The sequence below is a fragment of the Bufo bufo genome, chromosome 1, assembly GCF_905171765.1.
Source record: "Bufo bufo chromosome 1, aBufBuf1.1, whole genome shotgun sequence".
Classification (NCBI taxonomy): Eukaryota; Metazoa; Chordata; class Amphibia; order Anura; family Bufonidae; genus Bufo; species Bufo bufo.
This window is the reverse complement of record NC_053389.1, coordinates 581692579-581716280: the sequence shown is the minus strand read 5'-3', so window position 1 is coordinate 581716280 and position 23702 is coordinate 581692579. Positions and strand designations below refer to the sequence as shown.

The 23702-nt window shown below is 44.3% G+C and overlaps 1 protein-coding gene across 1 annotated transcript in view; it reads right to left on the bottom strand.

The window, feature by feature from the left end:
• Positions 1 to 1716: 1716 nt before the first annotated feature.
• PRKCQ (protein kinase C theta) overlaps positions 1717 to 23702 on the bottom strand; it is a 101618-nt gene continuing 79632 nt past the window's right edge. The window contains 2 exon segments of the mRNA XM_040413326.1: positions 1717 to 2550; positions 3110 to 3238. Coding sequence (XP_040269260.1) covers positions 2395 to 2550; positions 3110 to 3238 — 285 coding nt within the window. The 3' untranslated portion in view covers positions 1717 to 2394.

Sequence of the window (23702 nt, the reverse complement as noted above, 5' to 3'; positions counted from 1 at the left end):
AGGGTCTAGGGCCAGTCTGCCTCTGCCTAAAGGGTCTTTGTGAAGCCGCACAAGCAGCACCAATGGTACGTCAGCCCATGGTGAAATATACATTTCAATGCTGTCCAGTCTCCGACTGCATACATATATACACTGCTCAAAAAAATAAAGGGAACACAAAAATAACACATCCTAGATCTGAATTAATAAAAATATTCTTCTGAAATACTTTGTTCTTTACATAGTTGAATGTGCTGACAACGAAATCACACAAAAATTAAAACATGTAAATCAAATTTTTCAAACCATGGAGGTCTGGATTTGGAGTCGCACTCAAAATTAAAGTGGAAAAACACACTACAGGCTGATCCAACTTTGATGTAATGTCCTTAAAACAAGTCAAAATGAGGCTCAGTAGTGTGTGTGGCCTCCACGTGCCTGTATGACCTCCCTACAATGCCTGTGCATGCTCCTGATGAGGTGGCGGACGGTCTCCTGAGGGATCTCCTCCCAGACCTGGACTAAAGCATCTGCCAACTCCTGGACAGTCTGTGGTGCAACGTGACGTTGGTGGATAGAGCGAGACATGATGTCCCAGATGTGCTCAATTGGATTCAGGTCTGGGGAACGGGCGGGCCAGTCCATAGCATCAATGCCTTCGTCTTGCAGGAACTGCTGACACACTCCAGCCACATGAGGTCTAGCATTGTCTTGCATTAGGAGGAACCCAGGGCCAACCGCACCAGCATATGGTCTCACAAGGGGTCTGAGGATCTCATCTCGGTACCTAATGGCAGTCAGGCTACCTCTGGCAAGCACATGGAGGGCTGTGCGGCCCTCCAAAGAAATGCCACCCCACACCATTACTGACCCAATGCCAAACCGATCATGCTGGAGGATGTTGCAGGCAGCAGAACGTTCTCCACAGCGTCTCCAGACTCTGTCACGTCTGTCACATGTGCTCAGTGTGAACCTGCTTTCATCTGTGAAGAGCACAGGGCGCCAGTGGCGAATTTGCCAATCTTGGTGTTCTCTGGCAAATGCCAAACGTCCTGCATGGTGTTGGGCTGTAAGCACAATCCCCACCTGTGGACGTCGGGCCCTCATATCACCCTCATGGAGTCTGTTTCTGACCGTTTGAGCAGACACATGCACATTTGTGGCCTGCTGGAGGTCATTTTGCAGGGCTCTGGCAGTGCTCCTCCTGTTCCTCCTTGCACAAAGGCGGAGGTAGCAGTCCTGCTGCTGGGTTGTTGCCCTCCTATGGCCTCCTCCACGTCTCCTGATGTACTGGCCTGTCTCCTGGTAGCGCCTCCATGCTCTGGACACTACGCTGACAGACACAGCAAACCTTCTTGCCACAGCTCGCATTGATGTGCCATCCTGGATAAGCTGCACTACCTGAGCCACTTGTGTGGGTTGTAGACTCCGTCTCATGCTACCACTAGAGTGAAAGCACCGCCAGCATTCAAAAGTGACCAAAACATCAGCCAGGAAGCATAGGAACTGAGAAGTGGTCTGTGGTCACCACCTGCAGAACCACTCCTTTATTGGGGGTGTCTTGCTAATTGCCTATAATTTCCACCTGTTGTCTATCCCATTTGCACAACAGCATGTGAAATTGATTGTCACTCAGTGTTGCTTCCTAAGTGGACAGTTTGATTTCACAGAAGTGTGATTGACTTGGAGTTACATTGTGTTGTTTAAGTGTTCCCTTTATTTTTTTGAGCAGTGTATTAGGATTTCCTATGTAGATAGCATGAGGTATATGGTGCAAAAGATTAAATGCATTTAATATAATATCACAATTACTAAAACATTAACATGAAACACTATGTTGAGGAGACTTTTAGAGTGCATGTATCTTTTCTATTAATTTACAAACACATTCACAGAAAGATGAATAGACAAATAGCATATTGATAACTATTTACACATCTGCATCCCTTCACTGCTACAGCTGCCCAAACACCTTCCAATAGCTAAAATGCTATTTCAACCGACAGCTACTGTATCTCTTCCTACTGCTCCATAGACATACTTGATCGGCTTGGTAGAACATGTATGTGTTTTCACTGGGAGAAAAGAAAAAGCGAATGCCAGAAACTTCAGTGATACATTGATATACCCGATCCTTCTCCCCGATCATCTGTTGGGTTGAGTCGGGGGCTCCCTACACACTTTAGATTGTCTCCAGATGATCAGCATACAATCAATACAGTTTATTTTCTACTATCTAACACTCATCTATTAGCCTTTCATAAAAAATGGGATTTCTGAAGGCAGGCTCACAATGTTATGTGACGTCCAGTACACCTAGCAGAATATGAGTTTTTTTCCAGTTTTTCTTTGGGGACAGAAATGCTTTCTTGCAAATTCATTTAAAATGTATTATCATTTGGAAATTACATCATCTCAGCAGACAATTGCCTCCATTTTTGGATTCACATATGAAAAGTTGTTGAACATATTCTGGTCCATGCTATTGATCAATGTTCTGTCTGAACTTGAAATTCTGGCTCTCTCAATCAAAAATTCTTTGTCAAAGTTGCTGCAGTCATTTGCAGATTTCTGGGGAGAGAAGAAAATATTATGAACAAATAATATTTAATAATATTTTTAGAATCTATTAAATAAATAATAATCACTAAAGATAAAAAAATTGAAGTTGCTCAGATCAGTATTAGAGATGAGCGAATTTCATGTTATGAAATTCGTTCACGCTTCGTTTGGTGGTAAAAGCAGAATTGCGTTATGGATTCCGTTACCACGGACCATAACGCAATTCTATGACGGAATGCATAACGGAATGCCTTTAGAGGCATTCTGTTATTCATTCTGTCATAATAGAAGTCTATGGGCTGCATAACGGATCCGTCCCGTTTCCATTATGCAGGAGAGGACTCCCCTGCATAACGGAAACAGGACGGATCCGTTATGCAGCCCATAGACTTCGATTATGACGGAATGAATAATGGGATGCCTCTAAAGGCATTCCGTTATGCAATCCGTCATAGAATTGCGTTATGGTCTGTGGTAATGGAATATATATGAAATTCGCTCATCTCTAATCACTATGCTCAGTGTGATGAGCACTAGAATACATTTAAGAGTAAGATCTGTTCCTTACCACTTTAGGTTTAAATGGTGGCTCCATTTCCCTCTTTTCCAGTCTCTCCCAGTCTATCTTTAGGAAGAAGCAGTGCTGACGAATGTTGCCTTTGATTCCAAGTCTTCTTTCTGGTTCTCTGACAAAGAGCTGAAAATTGCACATACGATCAATATGTGGAAGTATGGTTAGTGCATTTCCTCTTAACTACAATGAAGAACATTTGAATATGTTTATCTTACTTAAATGGACTGTCACATGAAAAGAAACACTGTCTATATACTGTTTTCAGATATTGTATAATGCATTTGGACATTATAGAAGGGGCTTGGGACCCACCATGTATGAGCCAGAATGGAAGGACGCTGAATAAAGAGGTTTCTCTTCTGGCAGACTTGAGCTGTCCTTGTATTATACAGGTGAGCTTTTCACTATTTAATGCTAGATTTTTCATGCAGCTTAATTTTTCCAGGCAAAATTAGCTGTTCATCGGGGGTGCAGGGATTAGCACCCACGGTAGTTAGCTGATCACCATGACTAATGCAAACTAAAGTTAGCAATCTCTGAAGAGACAACCCCTTTAGGACAGAGGCCTGTTTCTTTTTAATTTACACATCTGTCTTACTTATGTGATTATGTGGAGCTGTAATAGGGACTGCTAAATACTGTATACCTAAGTTAATCCTTCTCCTTACTCCCCAATAGTATCATATCTAGGCAGATTTGCCTTCCACTGACCTAGGAAAGCTGGGATATAGCCATCTGTAGACTGTAGAATACCAAATTTACCAAGATAAATACCCCTCCCCACGCAAATATATACAATTTTAACCCAGACAACAGTTATTACAGACAGTCAGTCAGAGAAAATGCCTGTTCCGAAGGAAAACTTCCCCATCAGTTCTTCCTCTCTAGTGACAGTTGTTACCAAAGCGCCTAAGGCTGTGTTCACATCATGTTTTTGTCCTATGTTTAACATATATGTTAAACAGCTGCCTCAGATGGATGACATAAAGGGGCAACCATTACCATATGCTTCCACTGCAAACAAAAATGTATACGTTAGAACCGCTGAAGAGCCAGTGCATAGGATGGGAGTGCTAGTGACCCTGATGAGATGTTGTGTCATGGTGTACTCCCTCAGGCCATCGCTCCCTGGGGTTCAGTGTGGTGAATAAGTGATATGAAGGAACCACACAGAGATTTTGCTAACTGACAATGTCTCTCTCCTGATTCCTTTCCTTACAGCTGTACTCTTGTACCTGTGGCTGTAGATGTCCACTGTATGATGCAGGCTTCTAGCTATGCCTGTCCTGAACTGAGGTGGTGGTGTCTTAACATGTTTCTCCTCAGCTTGCAGTGGAGTCTGTATAGCTTGATTGCTTGATCACTCTGCTGATACAAATATGCTATAGCTTACAGATCTTTTGTAGCCTGGGGCCTTGCAGGCTCTCTGGGGCAGTGTTCCTCCTAGGTAAGCTGCCTCTGGTTTCCTCATGGCCTGGAGTAGCATGTCTGGATCGCATTCTCCCTTACTCCTCACTCTCTTCTTTCTAACTCCCTTCTAACTATCTCTGCCCTTCCTTTGACAGGAAGTCAGACCAGCTTACTCCTACTAAGAGAGAAGGAATGGGATCCTGTTTCCAAACACTGCCAACCATACCCCATCTACTGGTGTACAAAGTTTATAGCATGACATTACATTAAATGACACTACAAACCGTTTACAAAAGTAGTACCCTCAGGTCTGAGGTATGTTTTTGCTAGACTCTGCAGGATGGAAAAGTGATGTATACTACCATATAGTTTTGCATCCTTTTTTTTGTCTTGTATTATAAACGTTGGACAAAAACGTCATGTGAACAGTCCCTAACGGGTATCACTAGGGAAACACTCCACAAGTTTTACACTAAACATCCAATATGGACAGAAGGACAGTGTAACATGGAGACTTTACTGTGTGTTTAGTTATCTGAGGCTGTGATCCGGATGCTGGTAAATGTCTTGGTTGTGGAGTCAATAAAATGATCTAATACGATGCAGGGGTGATTAGATGATGATTGATTGTATTGACAATCCTTTTCTGGAAAAAAGACCAATCAAAGAGCAAGCATGCTCTGACTGATATGCCACCAATGTCTGATAGGTGCGAGTCGCACCTCTGGAACCCGTAACCATCAGCCTCAAATTCCTGAGTTTGTGGGCAGCTCAGGAATCCAGGTTGACACTGCGGGCTTCACATTTTTCAAAATGCTTTCCTCTGAGGGTTTTGTAAATGGCGGCTCAAACTAATTTATATGCCCAACAATTTATTGCTCAATATCCAACATCATTATTTGCTCGACCATTGATGTGGACCCCAGTAGAAGTAGCAGAGATGATGACATTTTGGGTGCTTGTGCTGCATATGGGCCTTGTAAAAAAGCCAGAAATTAGACAATATGGGAGTACAGACATTTTGTACCACACTCCAGTTTACAGTATGACCATGACCCAGAAACGATTTGAAGCAATTCTGAAATTTTTACATTATAATGATAATGCACAATTCCCACCACAAAATTACACGATAATTGACTTTAAAATTAGGCCAGTCCTTGACCATTTTAGTCAAACCTTTGCTAAGGTGTACACCCCTGAAAAAACATTTGTGTAGACAAATCCCTTTACATTACATTATAAAGGGAGGGTAAAATTATGCCAATACCTGCCCAGCAAGAGGGCAAAGTATGTGCAGTACCCAAGACCAGGTAGTATCTGCAAATGGTTTGTTGGTAAAATTGTATGTAATATATTGTTATGCTATGCAATGTATTAATAGCAACATGTATTACTCCCAGTATAGTTCTACATGGCAGTGATGGAGTTAACTAACTTGGGTTCAGCACTTTGCAGGAGGTTGCTAGGTGGTGGCTGGTGTAGTAGGTAGAGGAAGGAGTCCATGTGCTCCCTGTCCTTGAGCCTCAAGTTCCAGAGACTAACAGATCTCTATATGATTGCTGCAAGATCTACAGCAAGAGAAAAAGGAGAAGGTTCAGAATTCTGCATGGCTGACAAGAGTCAATCAGTAAGATAACTGCTATCGAGGGCAATACAGACTTTACTGCCATGGAGGGATTAGAGTTAAGACACCCTACACCATTAAGGAAACACCCGGCCAGTCAATCCAGTCATATGATTCAACCTGTAAGGTGCAGTGTGCATTATAGGCATAATTGCAAAAGTACAGTCACCTGCTATAAATTCTGCTGAGAGAGACTTTAGCTAGATAGTGAGTAAAGAGGGCCATAACTCCCATCCTTGCAAAAATCCATACACTGCTATCTGGGAACAGTTGGAACTGTGTTTTGCTATAGTTGAATGTGCTAGTGCCCCTGGTTTGGACCACAGAGACATTTATTCTTTCAACTCTGGCCTGGTTTTCTGACTCTTACACCATACTCTGCTATTGTATTATACACGCCCTGCCTTGCACCTAGCTACCAACAGGCAGAAGCTCAAGAATCAGGGTGTTCCCTGAGGGAAGAAAGGCTGTACCCCCTCCTTTCACTATATGGCCCTAGGGAGCAACAGTGTGAGGAGTTTGAGGACAGCTGTTATGATTGACTCTGACAGCCAGATTCACTACCATTCCCATCCTCCTCTCTGGCTTCTTCATGAGTCACTGCATATGGCATTAAAATGTATAAGCTGTGAGGGGGGCGTGGCCTGACCGAGCTTGATGGCGGCTGCTTAAGAGCGGAGCTCCCGCCACTAGATTCCCTATAGCCTTTCTAACAGCACTACCCGAGAGCAGAAATGAAAATCCAGCCAAAGGATTCGGCTAGAACCTCCACAGATCAGAAGCGGGATCATCCGCAGCAACCCGATATGGAAAAATACTTCCAGAAATCGGCTCCCCAGACATCAGCACGCGCGGGCAAGATGGCGCAGAAGAGGCATGGGGAAGACGACACGTCCGGAGACCTGAGTCAAGAGGGTCAACATACTGAAATGGCAGAGGTATGTGGGGCATGTCCTGGAGATGAGTCAGCGTTACTCACCAGAAACTTTCTGGAGGAAGCACTGCACAAAGCGCTAGCCCCGATTGCAGCTGACCTCGCTACCATCAAAGCGGATGTACGCCATATAGGAGACAGAGTGGAGGCCTTAGAGCAGGTGCAAGAAGCTATGCTAACCTTTGATACGGCAGTGAAAGACACCCTAGGGGCACACACTAGAGCAATGAACAGCTTGCTCCTACAGATGGAGGACCAAGAGAATAGGAGCCGACGGTGCAACATAAGAATCAGAGGGTTACCTGAAGCTGAGGAGAAGGAGGATCTGATGAGCACTATGGGCCTACTTTTCACTTCACTACTGGGGTCTGAAAGGGCTGAAGGAGTCACAGTAGAAAGAGTGCATAGAGCCTTGCGGCCAAAACCCGGCTCAGCTGAAAATCCTAGGGATATTATCTGCGGTCTGCTGAGCTACAGGGACACAGAGGATATCCTGCAAAAAGCAAGGGCCAAAGGAGAAATACACTTACAAGGGAGAAGCATTCAAATATACCAAGACCTAGCGGCCTCCACGCTTCAGAAAAGAAGGCTACTTAAACCGCTAACGGATCTCCTCCGGTCCTCAAAATTGCCTTACAGGTGGTTATTTCCATTTGGCATTCTGATCACGGCAGGGAACTGCCGGTTCACAGTCAGGACACCTGCGGATTTGACGCCATTTTGGAAGATGTCAGACCTGACACCAGTGGACATTCCCTCCTGGTTACCTGTGCCCTCAGAGGAAGAGCTCCCACCATTACCTCAAGTTTCTTCCTGGCAGAAACCGAAGCAACAGAGAACCGGCCGCAACAGGAAGATGGCGAACAGAGAAATAGACACCTGAAGCAGAAGATGTCAAGGACGTTTGCGTTCCAGTGAGCATGAGGGGACAGTGAGGATTGAAATACTTAATTAACGCAATTCTCTTCACCCCCCGCCTTCTCCCTTTCTTGTCCCTTCTTCTCCCTTGTGCTCGTATTTGCTCTATATATGCTATATTTGCTCTATATATGCTATATATATGCTCTTTATCATAATATGTATGCATATGCTTATGAAGGAATTGTTTAATACTTCAAAAATGGAAAAGTATGCTGAGCAATGTTATTGCCCTCCTGGCAGTATTATATTTGGGTAGATAAAACTCACCTTTATTATCTACACTAGGCTAATAGGAGAATCTAGGCCGATCAGGGTTTACTGATGTTAATTGGTTCCCTTCCCCCTTCTACCACTAGGAACTCATTGAGGGTTTCTTATCCTGGTTTATATACGCTGGTTTCATGTTCAGTTAATAGTTATTTTCAGCAAATGTTTAGAGCTCCACCTTCTGGTCATAATTATGTCTGCAGGGAGTTTTATATCATTATACTGGCATATACTTGTCAGATGACATGCAGAATGCAAAAATAAATTCCCCATTAAAAGTGTCCTGTCTGACCCAGGAAGAAGTACATCAGCGGCTTAAAAAGATTAAAATAGACAAATCGCCAGGACCGGATGGCATACACCCCCGTATCCTAAAGGAATTAAGTAATGTCATAGCCAGACCCTTATTTCTGATATTTGCAGACTCTATACTGACAGGGAATGTCCCACAGGATTGGCGCGTGGCATATGTGGTGCCAATATTCAAAAAGGGGCCAAAAACAGAGCCTGGAAACTATAGGCCGGTAAGTTTAACATCTGTTGTGGGTAAACTGTTTGAAGGTTTTCTGAGAGATGCTATATTAGAGCATCTCAACGGAAATAAGCAAATAACGCCATATCAGCATGGCTTCGTGAGGGATCGGTCATGTCAAACAAATTTAATCAGTTTCTATGAGGAGGTAAGTTCTAGACTTGACAGCGGCGAATCAATGGATGTCGTATATCTGGACTTCTCCAAAGCATTTGACACTGTACCGCATAAAAGGTTAGTATATAAAATGAGAATGCTCGGACTCGGAGAAAACGTCTGTAAGTGGGTAAGTAACTGGCTGTGTGATAGAAAACAGAGGGTGGTTATTAACGGTACACATTCAGATTGGGTCACTGTCACTAGTGGGGTACCTCAGGGGTCAGTATTGGGCCCTATTCTCTTCAATATATTTATTAATGATCTTGTAGAAGGCTTACATAGTAAAGTATCAATTTTCGCAGATGACACTAAACTGTGTAAAGTAATTTACACTGAAGAGGACAGTATACTACTACAGAGGGATCTGGATAGATTGGAGGCTTGGGCAGATAAGTGGCAGATGAGGTTTAACACTGATAAATGTAAGGTTATGCACATGGGAAGGAAAAATGCAAGTCACCCGTACATACTAAATGGTAAAACACTCGGTAACACTCACATGGAAAAGGATCTAGGAATTTTAATAAACAGCAAACTAAACAGCAAAAACCAGTGTCAGGCAGCTGCTGCCAAGGCCAACAAGATAATGGGTTGCATCAAAAGGGGCATAGATTCCCGTGATATGAACATAGTCCTACCACTTTACAAATCGCTAGTCAGACCACACATGGAGTACTGTGTACAGTTCTGGGCTCCTGTAAACAAGGCAGACATAGCAGAGCTAGAGAGGGTTCAGAGGAGGGCAACTAAAGTAATAACTGGAATGGGGCAACTACAGTACCCTGAAAGATTATCAAAATTAGGGTTATTCACTTTAGAAAAAAGACGACTGAGGGGAGATCTAATTAATATGTATAAATATATCAGGGGTCAGTACAGAGATCTATCCCATCAGCTATTTATCCCCAGGACTGTGACTGTGACGAGGGGACATCCTCTGCGTCTGGAGGAAAGAAGGTTTGTACACAAACATAGAAGAGGATTCTTTACGGTAAGAGCAGTGAGACTATGGAACTCTCTGCCTGAGGAGGTGGTGATGGTGAGTACAATAAAGGAATTCAAGAGGGGCCTGGATGTGTTTCTAGAGCGTAATAATATTACAGGCTATAGCTACTAGAGAGGGGTCGTTGATCCAGGGAGTTATTCTGATTGGAGTCGGGAAGAAATTTTTTATTCCCCTAAAGTAGAGAAAATTGGCTTCTACCTCACAGGGTTTTTTGCCTTCCTCTGGATCAACTTGCAGGATAACAGGCCGAACTGGATGGACAAATGTCTTTTTTCGGCCTTATGTACTATGTTACTATGTTACTATGTTACTATGAATGGCTCCTTTAGTTTTAAATATTGCCACATACAATGTACACGGCTGCAACAACCCAATTAAAAGGAGCCGTGTGTTCCGAGGTATTAAAAAAGCAGCAATTGATGTTATATTGCTGCAAGAAACTCACTTTAAGGCCCGACATATTCCTAACTTGAGTAACACTTCTTTTCTTCATTGGTACCATTCTTGCTCCGATAATGCCGCTTCCAAGGGAGATAGCATAGGGATCAAGAAAAATGTCCCATTCACTCTGCATTCACAATTGGCAGATCCTGGAGGCAGATACCTACTGCTAAATTGCGAGATAGGGCATGCTGAGTATACGATATGCAATCTATATGCACCAAACGCGAAAACAGTCCACTGGCTCATTGAAACTTTAGATAAAGTAGCCGCGTTTGCCTCAGGTGGGTTAATTATTGGAGGGGATTTTAATTTGACCCTAAATCCGTTACTAGATTCCTCATCCAAAAAATCGGCCATATCATTTAGGGCACTGAAGTCTTTACAGACTCGCCTGCGTGATATCCATGTGGTGGATGTTTGGAGATCGGTTCATGGGGACAAAAAGGACTATACCTTTTATTCTAATCCACATAAATCGTACCAGAGACTGGATTATATTATGATCCAAGACGCCAGTTTGTCACTGGTGCAATCGGCGGATATAGATTGCATAGCGATTTCTGATCATGCAATGGTACAATGTGCCTTGCAAATCCCTAACACAAGAGGGAAAGAATGGTCATGGAGACTGAACCACACGTTACTTGACACCCAATCTGAGGTAAACACTATCACTAAGAAACTGCAAGAGTACTTTGAGCTCAATGTAAACACTGCAACCACACCGGCTATTACGTGGGAAGCACATAAGGCAGTTATAAGAGGCGAATTTATAGCTTTAGGGGCATACCTAAAAAGGAAAAGGACAAAGCAGCTGACTGAACTACTGTCCCATATCTCCCAAGTGGAGAGAACCCATAAAAGATCTTTGGCAATTAAGGACCTTGAGACACTCATAAGGCTCAGACAGGAACTTAAGGCACTGTTAAATGTTAAAGTGGCAAAAGCCTATTTAAGGGTGAAACACAAACACTATATACATGGGAACAGGGGCAGCAAAGTTTTGTCCGCCATGATCAAAAAACGAACTGAGCAGTCCTTTATTAAGCAAATGGTGACTCAATCAGGGAAGACCACGGTGGACCCTGGAGAAATTTCCAGGGTTTTCACTAATTATTATCATGAACTGTATAATCTGAGGAAGGGTGAGACTATTGAGGAACAGCTAGTTAGGCAAGAAAAGACAGATAGCTTTTTGCAGGAATTAGGTTTGCCGTCGTTGTCTGCAGAGGAAAGTGAGAACTTAATTTCCCCAGTAACGCTACAAGAAGTAGAGAAAGTCCTAAAATCAACACCAAAAGGGAAAAGCCCGGGACCTGACGGACTGACGGTAGCGTATTATAAAAAGTTTTTCCCAATATTAGGACCTCATATTGTGTCTCTCTTTAACTCACTGTTAAATGGAACCCCACTACCGAAACAGGCACTCGAAGCCCATATTACAATTTTACCAAAACCAGGGAAGGACCCTGACCTGCCGGCTAGCTACAGGCCAATTTCATTGCTTAACGCTGATGTTAAGTTGTGGGCAAAGGTCTTGGCCTGCAGAATATCACCTCTTCTTAAGAACTTGATCTCGCCCGAACAGTCAGGCTTTGTGGGTGGAAGGGAGTGCAGGGATAGCACCTTTCGGGTTATAATGGCACAACAATATGCTCTGTCACATGGACATAGTATCACGCTGTTAAGCACTGACGCTGAAAAAGCGTTTGACAGAGTGGACTGGCAGTTTATGGCGGCCTCTCTGCACAGGTTTGGTTTTCCTCCCCAATTTGTGACTGCTGTGCTATCCCTGTACTCCTCCCCCACGGCAAGAATCCGCGTAAATGGTGCCCTTTCCGCCCATTTTGATATAAGGAATGGGACACGACAGGGCTGCCCATTGTCGCCAACTTTATTCATCCTTTGTTTGGAAACCTTCCTGCAAGCGATAAGACAGGATAATGAGATACAGGGACTTGAGGTGGGCCGACAGATGCATAAAGTTGCGGCGTTTGCCGACGATATGCTCCTGTTGCTGTCGGATCCTAAGGCCGCATTTCCTGCATTATTGAGGCAATTAGATAAATTTGGGAGTTTGTCTAACTTTAAAATAAATTTAGCTAAATGTGTAGCATTGGGGGTTAACACCCCACAGTCTACTGTGACTCATCTTAAAACACACTACCCCTTCCAGTGGAAAGAGGAGAGTTTAGATTACCTTGGAGTTCAAATAACGAGGCACCCAGATAAACTCTTCTCCCAGAATTACCCCAAGTTACTAGAGAGCATTAAGCTACAACTAAAAGAACTTAAAATTCCCTTTCTGACATGGTTAGGGAGAAAAAATGTTATTAAAACTTATATTTTGCCCAAATTACTTTACTTAATGCAGACTTTGCCGATAGCTTTACCCTGTCAATTTCTAAGCCAAATAAGGAGAATCTTTACCTCGTTCGTGTGGAATCAGGCTAAACCCAGGATTGCTTATAAACAATTAATACTTCCCAAACATAAGGGTGGGTTTGGATTGCCAGATGGGAATAGTTATTATAGAGCAATTCAAATGAGGTTGCACTATGAGATCATAAATCTAAAAGTGGATAAGATGGGCTGTCAAATAGCGAGGAAGCTGTTGGGACCCAGAGGGATAGCTATGTTGTGGGCTGTAGGCCAAAAACACCAGAGGGGTCTTAAGGTTCCTACATTACTTAAAGGGGTGGCTGACTCTTGGCAAAAAATGTCTGAATTTTTGCATCCCACCGGGTGTATCTCCCCCTTGACGCCCGTTAAATTTCTGCCTTACCTGGTTAGAGAGAACTTCAATGACGAGATGGGAATGTGGGCTGCCTTGGGGGATGTAGCAATAGGAGATCTGTTAGTAAAGCGTGAGATCCCAGACCTGCCATCTATGAAGGACACTTTCCGGCGGGTACCCTGGACCTTGACACAATATTCGCAATTTAATAACATATGTCGACAATATTTATATACTACACCCAGTAATTATGTTCCTTCGTGGTATGATGGGATATGGTCACAGACAGTCGGCGGGAAAGGGGCAATTTCCCGGCTCTATAATAAAATTATGGAAATAGGTTCTGGGGCTAGACCTAGATTTATCGACCAATGGGCTACTGAGATGGAAATCACGATTAGTGATATTACCTTAAAGAACATATTAAAACACTCACACGGCTATTCACGCTGTATAAAAATACAAGAGAATGCTTTTAAAGTCATCACTAGATGGTATAAAACACCGGATAAATTACATATCATCTCGCCCACCTATTCTGCTGACTGTTGGAGATGTGGGGAGGACAGAGGGACCATGTTCCATATTTGGTGGACATGTCCAAAAATCAAAAAATTCTGGGACATGGTGTCGGAGAAGGTGCAAAGCATATGTAAGATCAATTTTTCTATCACCTCCTTGGTAGCTATACTAAATATATCAGACAGCAACTATAAACTGACAACACACTCTTTGGTGGCACAGCTAATAGCAGCCGCAAAATTATTAATACCAAAATATTGGTTGTCAAAGGAAGTGCCGACTTTAAGAGAATGGAAGTATAAGGTTCAGGAGATTTGCCAGTTAGAAGAAATGACAAGTTGGGAATCCTTATCTCATGATAAGTTTCTGGCAAACTGGAGTAACTGGAAAGAATGGTATAATTCTACTTTGATATTGGATCAGTGAGAGAAGAAATGGCCCAAAAAACCTAAATCTGATAGAAATGTGTAAGATTATGGCCCAGTAGAATAAAGGCTTAATTGGGGATTTAGATATAAAATCTGTATTAATGGGGATAGCGCAGCGCACATTGTACTTTTAAATGGCAGGCGTACTTTTCAAGTGCCTTTACAAGGATGCTAATTTTTCAGTTTTTCCATACAGGATTAATTTAGGCACTTTATTCACTTCAAAAGCTAGATGTGATGATCATTCCTTGCATGTATAACTACATTATTCATGTGACCAGATATGTTTTGTTATGGAGCAATTATTGTTTCTGTGGTTTTCATTTGTACTTGTCATACGATGGAATCTCAAATAAACAAAGATTTGATAAAAAAAAAAAAAATGTATAAGCTGTGAGAGAGTATCTCTGGGTACACCCACAGGTTCCAGGTTTACTAAGGGAAGGACATCCAGATTGAACCCCCAGAATTCCCCCCTGTCTTAGAAGTTAGTGGGATAATAGTGTGGGACTTAGTTCACCCACTGCTGAATCAGAGTTACACCTCTATGTGGATAACTATTACTCCAGCATTCCACTATTTAATTCACTAGGTTCCAGAGGTACTGTAGCCTGTGGCACGAATTACAGAGGCCTCCCTATATCCCTGCTTGGGCAACCAATCAGAAAGGGCAAAGCAGTGCTCTCCTAAATGAGAAAATGTTGGTAGTTAAGTACAAGGGCAAGAGAGATGTCCTTGTACTGACCACCGTTCATGTGAACACCACCACCCCTGCCTCTGTACAAGGTACCACTACCCCCAAGCCAGACTGAATCCTGGACTACAATTGGCACATAAGAGGGGTTGATCTTTCAGATCAAGTTCTGAAGTCCTACAGTGGCATGTGAAAAACAAAGGTGGGGTACAAAAAGCGACCCATGTACATTGTAAAGGTTTCACTGTATAATGCCTACACGTCATTTTGTTCTGCTGGCCAGACAGGAAAATTCCTTCAGTTTCAAGAGGTGGTGATCAAGGCCCTAATTTTTCAGAACCAGGATGGGGAGGGCCCCAGTACTTATAGAAGTAATCGTGCCTGTACTGTACCAGGGCAGCAAGTCCCGCAAACAGCAAGGAAGGGGTATACGAAAGGACATCATTTATCATTGTAAAACCTGTCCTCTGCATAAAGGATTGTTTCAAAGCACACCACTAGAGAGGAGCAAATTTCTCAAAAACTTGATTCGGCCGGTTCACCAAATTTTTCGAAAAAATTTGGTTCGATACGAATTTATTCCTGGTGAAACGCGTTAAAAACCATCTATTTCCTGGCTTCAGAAAGCCTTTATAGTGGTTTAGAACACTGTGCCTTGCAGTAACATGCATAGGGAGTCTGCTGTGGTAGTGAAATAATACTGTGAGTCAGTATAACATGTAGATGACAGGAGTCGCTCTTAGAATCACTGCACACTTCACTTATTTGGGCAGTTACGAGGCCAAAATTGACCAAATAACTCAAATGTGAACACAGCCTTACAGGTCAATGTTAGCATCAAGAAGAAGCACATTCCTTTTACACTGTCGTCAGCTGATTCCACATAGATGTCTACAGAACCTGTTCTATTAAACACTTATACAAGTAGAGTCCCCTGACAGAGTAGAGTGGGTGTCAGCAGTAAGTTTGTGTTGACGTCACTGATTATTTAGCCTTTTCTCTGATCCGTCAGAACAATAACTCCCAAAAAACGGATCCTGTCTGTGGAGCATCCGTCTTCATTTGGTCAGCATTTGGTCAGTAATCCATCAGTATTGCTAAAGCCATAAAAAACAGGAGTGGATCCAAAACAGAGATGACACGTGAATGGAATATTTGCATGTCTTCTGTGATTTGTACCCACTCCTGCTTTTGGCTACCAAATCATAAGCCAATTCTGATGCAAAATAGGGACTACGTCATGCAGGCCTTACAGCTGTTACATAGACAGGATCCTTTGTGCATCTCATTTTTCCTTCCTTCTGACAGATCAGAAGGGTCAAATAAATGATGATGTCAGCCAGGCCGAAATGCAAAATAGTCGCCCAATCATGAAATGGGGAGGGTGGGAACATCATGAGAAGTCCACAGAGTGGCCCTATCACATATTGGTGAGGTGGAAGCAGCATGAGGAGACCACAGAGTGGCCCAATGACAAAGTCTGGAGCTGGCAGCAGCATCAGGAGGAGGCCACAGAGTGCACAATGACAGTGTGGTGGTGGCAGCAGCATCAGGAGGAGGCCACAGGGTGGCACAATGACAGAGTCTGGAGCTGGCAGCAGCATCTGGAGGAGGCCACAGAGTGGCAAAATGACAGCGTGGAGGCAGAAGCAGCATCAGGAGGAGGCCACAGGGTGGCACATTGACAGTGTGGAGGTGGCAGCAGCATCATCAGGAGGATGCCACAGAGTGGCACAATGACAGTGTGGAGGTGGCAGCATAAGAATCAGGAGGATGACCGTGTGGAGGCCACAAAGTGGCACAATGACAGAGTGTGGAGGTGGCAGCAGCAGCATCAGAATCAGGAGGAGGCCACAGGGTGGCACAATGACAGTGTGGAGGTGGCAGCAGCAGCATGAGGAGAACACAGAGTGGCAAGGTGACATAGGTTGAGGTAGCAGCAGCATCAAGAGACCACAGAGTGGCAAGGTGACATAGTGTGGAGGTGGCAGTAACATTATGAGACCACAGAGTGGCAAGGTGACATAGTGTGGAGGTGGCAGCAGCATCCGGAGACTACAAAGTGGCAAGGTGACATAGTGTGGAGGTGGCAGCAGCATCAGGAGACCACAGAGTGACCCAGTGACAGAGTGGGGAGGTGGGTGGCAATACCAGTACCAGCTGAAGATGGTTGGTGAAAGAAGGAGCACTTGGCATCAGATGTGTGGCATCAGGTGGGTGGCAGCATCAGAATAGGAGCTGAGGCAGGTAGTGTTGGTTTGTCACCATGGATGATCTAGTCTGATGCACCAGGCATTGGTGGGTGGAAATCCTGGCTGATCATCTTGACAAAGGTCAGTCTCTCCACATTTTGGGTGGACAGGTGAGTTCTTCTTGGGGTAACTATGGCCCCTGCCACACTAAACACCTGCTCTGATGCCACACTACTGGCCGGGCAGGACAACTTTTCCAGGGTAAACTCTGTCAGTTGCGGCCACAAATCCAGTTTGGCTGCCCAGTAGTCCAGAGGATCTTCAATGTGAGGTGGCAGTGTGCTGTCCAAGTATGCCACCACCTGCTGGTTCAGGTCCTGCTCCAGGTCTAGCTGCTGCTGGTGAGTAATTTCTTCACTAGGCGGGTAAAGAAAGCTGCTCATCAGCGACTCAAGTTGCTGCTGATGGAGCTAGAACTGCTCCTACCTTCTCACCCTGCCACAGCAGCCATGGCAGAGGAACGTGAGCACAGAGGGCCCCCCCCCCCCCCCCGGTCAGACCTGCGATAGGATGGACGATGGCGCAGATAGGCCGCGGCCAACTGACTACATAGGATGTCTCTATAGTAGTTCAGTTTGTCCTCCCTCTCAATGGGAGTAAAAAAGGCCTCCATTTTGGACCGGTAGTGAGGGTCCAACAAGGTGGAGAGCCAGAAGTAATCCCTCGGCTGTCACTATGCAAGCAAGTGAGCATGCATTGGGCCATTGGTGCAAATGACTCGGAGGGACTCCCTGCCTCCATCTCCACTCCATACTACCATGGAGTGTCTGGGTCCTCTGCCTCGTCTTCCTCATTGTCCTGTAGCTCCTCTAGCTGCTCATGCTCCTCCTCTCCTGTCAAATGTGTATAAAAACCATCCATTTTGCTACACATTGCTTGTGCTCCAATGTCCTCCTCATCCTCCAGTTCAGCCCCCACAGGGCTCATGTGGCCATGAGATGTAGACGCCATGTCTCCAGTCCCCTGACCAGCCAGATTTACCAGCATCTGTTCCAGGACATGAAGCATTGGAATGACGTTTTTCATCCCGTAGTCCTGGCGACTGACAAATAACGTGGCCTCCTCAAAGGCGTGAGCAAACGGCAGGTGTCACACATGAGCTGCCACTGGCTGACATCGAAGTTACACAGGGGAGTACTCCTGTCCGCTTGGATCATCAATAAATCGTTTATAGCCTTTCTCTGTTCGTATAGTTGGTCCAACATATGGAGGGTGGAATTCCAATGGGTGGAAACATCGCATATCAGCTTGTGTTCGGGGATGCTGTTCTGCCGCTGCAGCTCAAGGAGGGTGCGCTTTGCAGTGTATGAGTCGCTGAAGTGCATGCAAAGTTCCCTGGCTATTTTTAGGATGTCTTGCAGATGGGTGGAAGACTTCAGGAACCGCTTGACAACCAGATTGAACAAGTGTGCCATGCAGGGCACATAGGTCAACCCTCCTAATGCAGCACTGACACCATGTTCTTCCCGTTGTCGGTCACCATGGTTCCGATTTTGAGTTGTTGAGGAGAAAGCTAGTGTTCGATTTCTTGATGAAGTAAGCAGTTCCTCCCCTGTGTGACTCTGTTTGCCCAGGCAAACGAGGTGCAGAACAGCGTGACACCGCCGTTGTCACGCTAGGTAGCTAAGCGGGGAAATAACCAAACACAGGAAAACAAAAAGAACAAACGACTAGGTCCAAAGGAGAAAAGGGTCACCTCCTAGCAATCCCTAAAAGCTTTCCCTAGACTGCTTTGCCCATGTGCATACCCTTGTGGTGGATATGCACATGCCCTCGTGCCTAAACCTAAACACCCTGGGCAAACCCTAAGCAGCAGGGAAAAGGGAAGAGGCAACCTGCTTCTTCAAACTAGGAGGAAGCAAGCGTCTCCCTAGAGGCCTAGATAAAACACACAAAGGGAAATAACGGAGAGGACTTATCTTGAGCAGAGCTGGAGCAGACAATTCACCACACATCAAGAGCTCCCAGGAAAGAACTATAACCCGCACAGGCCACTGGGGGAAGGAGGGATAAATAGCCTCACTAACAATGAAACCCAGTACACCTGAAGGAAGCTAGATCCAGCTCAAACCCAAATCAAAACAAACAGCGAAGTCAGTCAGCCAGTCTGTCAGACCTCCGCACATTCACAGGGCAAGGCGTGACAGCCGTGCCCTGCACATTTGGTATGCTGGAGGGGCATTGTGAATTGTCCCTGCAGTGGAAGCTGAGGACACGGTGGAGGATGAGGAGGCAGAGGCGGACATTGTCGCAGGACCAATGGCGTGAGAACATGGAGGCAGAAGCGGCTTCACCTGACCAAGTTGCTGGTGTGGCTGTGGGCCGTAAAGGACATGTATTGTCCCTGACCATAGTTACAGCTCTACACGTTGGCACTGCCGTGCACTTTGGCAGACACCAACAGGCTCAAGGACTGGCCCACCTTCTGTTCTACATGTGTGTGCAGGGCTGGTACTGCCTTTTTGTCAAACCAAATGATGGTTTGGGACTCTCCACCTCGGCTTGGCACAAGCCATCAGTTCTCTGAGAGGTGCAGAGTCCACCACTTAGAAAGGGAGGGACTGCAGCACCAGCAACTTGGCCAGAAGCACATTCAGCTGCATACTGTTGTCTCTTGGTGATCGGTTGCTGACAGAATCACTGACGAGGAGTAGAAGTAGGAGCAGGAGCATCAGGACCAGCAGATGATGGAAAGGACAGACAGCTCCCTTCGGCTGAGGTGGTGGAGCCTTGACTGCCTGAAATCGGGTACGTGCCACTGGGTGATGCAGCGGTTGCTGCGGCAGGCTGGACCACCACATCAGAGCCACAGTTATCCCAGGCCACTTTATGGTGACGCTGCATATGTTGACGCAAGGCCGTGGTGCCAACATTGGCACCCTGGCCATGCTTCACCTTCTGCCCACAGATTTTACAAATGGCCATGTTCACCCCCTCCGGCGGCTTAACAAAAAACTGCCAAACCGCCGATTAGGTAATTTTACCCCCAACACTCCGCACTGACTGACTACTACCGCCGCTGCTTCCGTGAACCCCTGCACCACTACTTTCCGGGCAGATAGACCCCTGCGAAGCGGGTGGTCTCCCCCGGGAACGTTTGGCTCCTGACCTCCCACTGCTGCCACCCTGCTGACTCCGCCGCTTCCTCACGGGCAAGCTGCCACCCTCTTCTCCCAATGATGATCAAGCCCCTAATTCACCCGGCTCCCAAGTGTGATCAGCTACATCATCATTATTGAGTACTGTCTGCACGTCACTGATGTCCTTCTCAACGGTCGCTGGGTCATCAGCCTGACCGCTCGCAACATCGGCTCCCACGCCACTCTCCTCATCACTACATGCCCGCCTACAGGAGGAAGCGGCGGATGTCTCCTCCACATCTTTGCTGGCCAGTAGCTGCTGACTGTCCTCTAGTAGCTCGTCCTCGCTGTATAGTGGAGCTGAGCCCACAGCATATAATACTTCTCTGGCTGAGGTAACAGAAAAAGACAGAGGCAGGTTGAGGACCGGTGAGGGCACAGGGCCTGCTCCCTGACCATGACAACTAAGGGTTGTCTCTGACGAACCCACCGACTCTTGGCTGGGGGTGTCTGATGTCACTTCGGACGAAGTGGATGACCGAGTCAACCATTCAAGAACCGCATACCATACCAAGCTACTGTGCTCGACCAACTAAAAAACTGGTGGATCAATGACACCGCGAAAAAATGGGTACAAATGGAAACTAGCTTAACTCGTGCACCCTCATTGCAGCACTTACTTTGGCAAGGATTACTTTCCAAAACGCCCCCTCGATCTACATCTATCACTACTCAAGCTGGAATGTCGTTATGGACCAAGTGTCCACTTATCCCAAAAATCCTTCCACTCAGGATGCTCCGTTGTCAGCTTTCAGTGCCTGCTTGCCGGATACTGATTTCTCACAATGGGAATCTAAGGGAATCCTTTCAGTGTCCCAAATTTTAGCTAATGGGGCCCTTATATCATTTACAGACTTAAGAGAGCGGTATCAAATCCAGTGGTCTGATTTTTATAAGTACCTTCAACTACGCCACCTCCTAGCATCCAAGAACATTACGCACATTACACATTCCTCTATATATGCAGCATATTTCCAGAACCCCAGAATACGGAAGGGAGGAATTTCTGAGGCCTATAGGGGTTTGCAGCTCTCAGTTACTATATCAAAATTCCCGTTCCAGATTAAATGGGAGAAAGATTTAAATAAAACTTTTGCGCCAGCGCATTGGGCCTTTGTATTTTCCCTGAGCTCTAAAACCTCGAAGTGTGTCGACCACCTGGAGGCCTCAAGAAAACTCCTTTATAGGTGGTATTATACCCCTTATCGCCTATCCATCATATATCCAACCACCTCAAATGTTTGCTGGCGATGCCTATCAGCAGTTGGCAACTTAATGCATATCTGGTGGACCTGCCCTGCTGTCAACCGTTTCTGGTCCAACATATTGTCACTTATAGGTGCTGTGATAGGGAAGGCACACCCCATATCCCCGGAAATAGCATTGCTCTCTTTGGGGCTGGAATGTTTAGATTTAAAAGACCTCACTATTGCTTTTCATATACTAACAGTAACGAGAGTCGCGATAGCTAAAAGATGGAAGAGTAGAGACATCCCAACCATACCAGAAATCATTGCTAAAGTTCACTATAATTACGGCATGGAACTACTGATTGCAAAACAGCTTTGCCGGTTATCAAGTGTCAGCGTCAGGTGGCTAAATGGACGTCTTATATATCCAACACTATCCATCTTTGCCAAATCTACAAGTGTAGAAAATGTATACCTCAATTCTATTGCTTGATTTTAACTGTGGTGCAGTGTTTATTATTGTTGTTTGTGGTCGTTTTTTCACGGCCTTGTCTCTTTCTTTAATGTAAATGAAACTTTTCATCCGATGTTTCTATCCTGAATACTTGTAATGTGATGAGCAAATTATACTGTAATTTACGGTAATATGACACTGTGGAAGATGTTGTATGCTCCAATTTTCAAATAAAAAATTTGTGAAATAAAATGGAAAATCTGCAAAAACTATTTGAAATGGCTTCTCCACCAAACCAAAGGGTTAACAACATTTCTGAAATCAGTTTGAATAAGTCGAGGGGTGTCGTTTCTAAAATGGGGACATTCATGGGTGGTTTCTATTATGTAAGCCCTTCAAACTAAATGGGTCTTTCAAAAAGTCAGTTTTGGAAAATTTTCCAAAAATTGCTTCTAAACTTCTAAGCCTTCTAATGACCAAAAATAAATAGATGTTTTACAAATTGTTGCCAACGTTAAGTAGACAATATTGTGAATGTTAATGAATAAGTAGATTATAACTCTCCTTGGGGGCAGGGTCCTCTCCTATCTGTACCAGTTTGTTACTAAGTTCAGGCTCATTGTACTATGTGTACTTTATATTGTATGTATGTATTGCATTGTAACTATTGTGTAAGGTATCATCACTATCTGATTTAAAAGCTGAGAAATTCTAATTTTGAAAACTGCAAATTTTTCCAAATCTTCCATAAATTTACTTTTATTTTTTTAAATAATGGTACAACATATCAGCTAATGTACCACTAGCTAAAGTATGATGTGTCATGAAAAAAATAATCTCAGAATGGCTTGGATAAGTAAAAATATTCCAAAGGTATTACCACATAAAGTGACACAAAATTAGGCTGTGTCAGAAAGAAAAAATGTCTGGGGAAGGGTTAATTGAAAGCAGACTGGCTACACAGCAAAACAGCATCTTAAGTACTGGAGGCATATCCACTGCTGGTCTTGAATGATGCAACCTTCCCCTAACACTAAACAGTTTATGAAGTGCTATGTGTGTATGGTATATAATGGTGCATTTTTATATGTGCAATGTATATATGTGTATATGTATATGGTTTGCATGCGTCTATATGTGTGTGTGATGTATATATTTATATATATATATATGTGGTGCCGTGTCTTGTGTGTAGTGTATATATATATAGGGATTTACGTGTATTATTATATTATAATGGTGTATATGTATAGTGTATATATGGTGTATGTTAATTTGTATGCATATATAAGTGTGTAGATATACTGTATATATGTTTATATGTACAGTCATGTGAAAAAATTAGGACACCCTTTGAAAGCATGTGGTTTTTTGTAACATTTTTAATAAATGGTATTTCATCTCCGTTTCAACATACAGAAAGATTAAAGTAATCCGACTAAACAAAGAAAACTGAAGAAAAGTCTTTTCAAGATCTCTGTAAATGTCATTCTACAAAAATGCCTATTCTAACTGAGGAAAAAGATAGGACACCCTATGCCCCTAATAGCGAGTGTTACCTCCCTTTGGCTAAATAACTGCAGTGAGACGGTTCTTGTAGCCATCTACCAGTCTTCGACATCGGTCTGAGGAAATTTTACCCACTCCTCAATGCAGAACTTTTTCAGCTGTGAGATGTTTGAGGGGTTTCTTGCACTTACAGCCCTTTTCAAGTCACCCACAGCATCTCAATGGGATTCAAATCTGACTTTGACTTGGCCATTCCAGGACTCTCCATTTTCTCTTTTTCAGCCAATCTTTGGTTGATTTACTAGTATGTTTTGGGTCACTGGCATGTTGCATGGTCCAGTTCCGCTTCAGCTTTAATTTT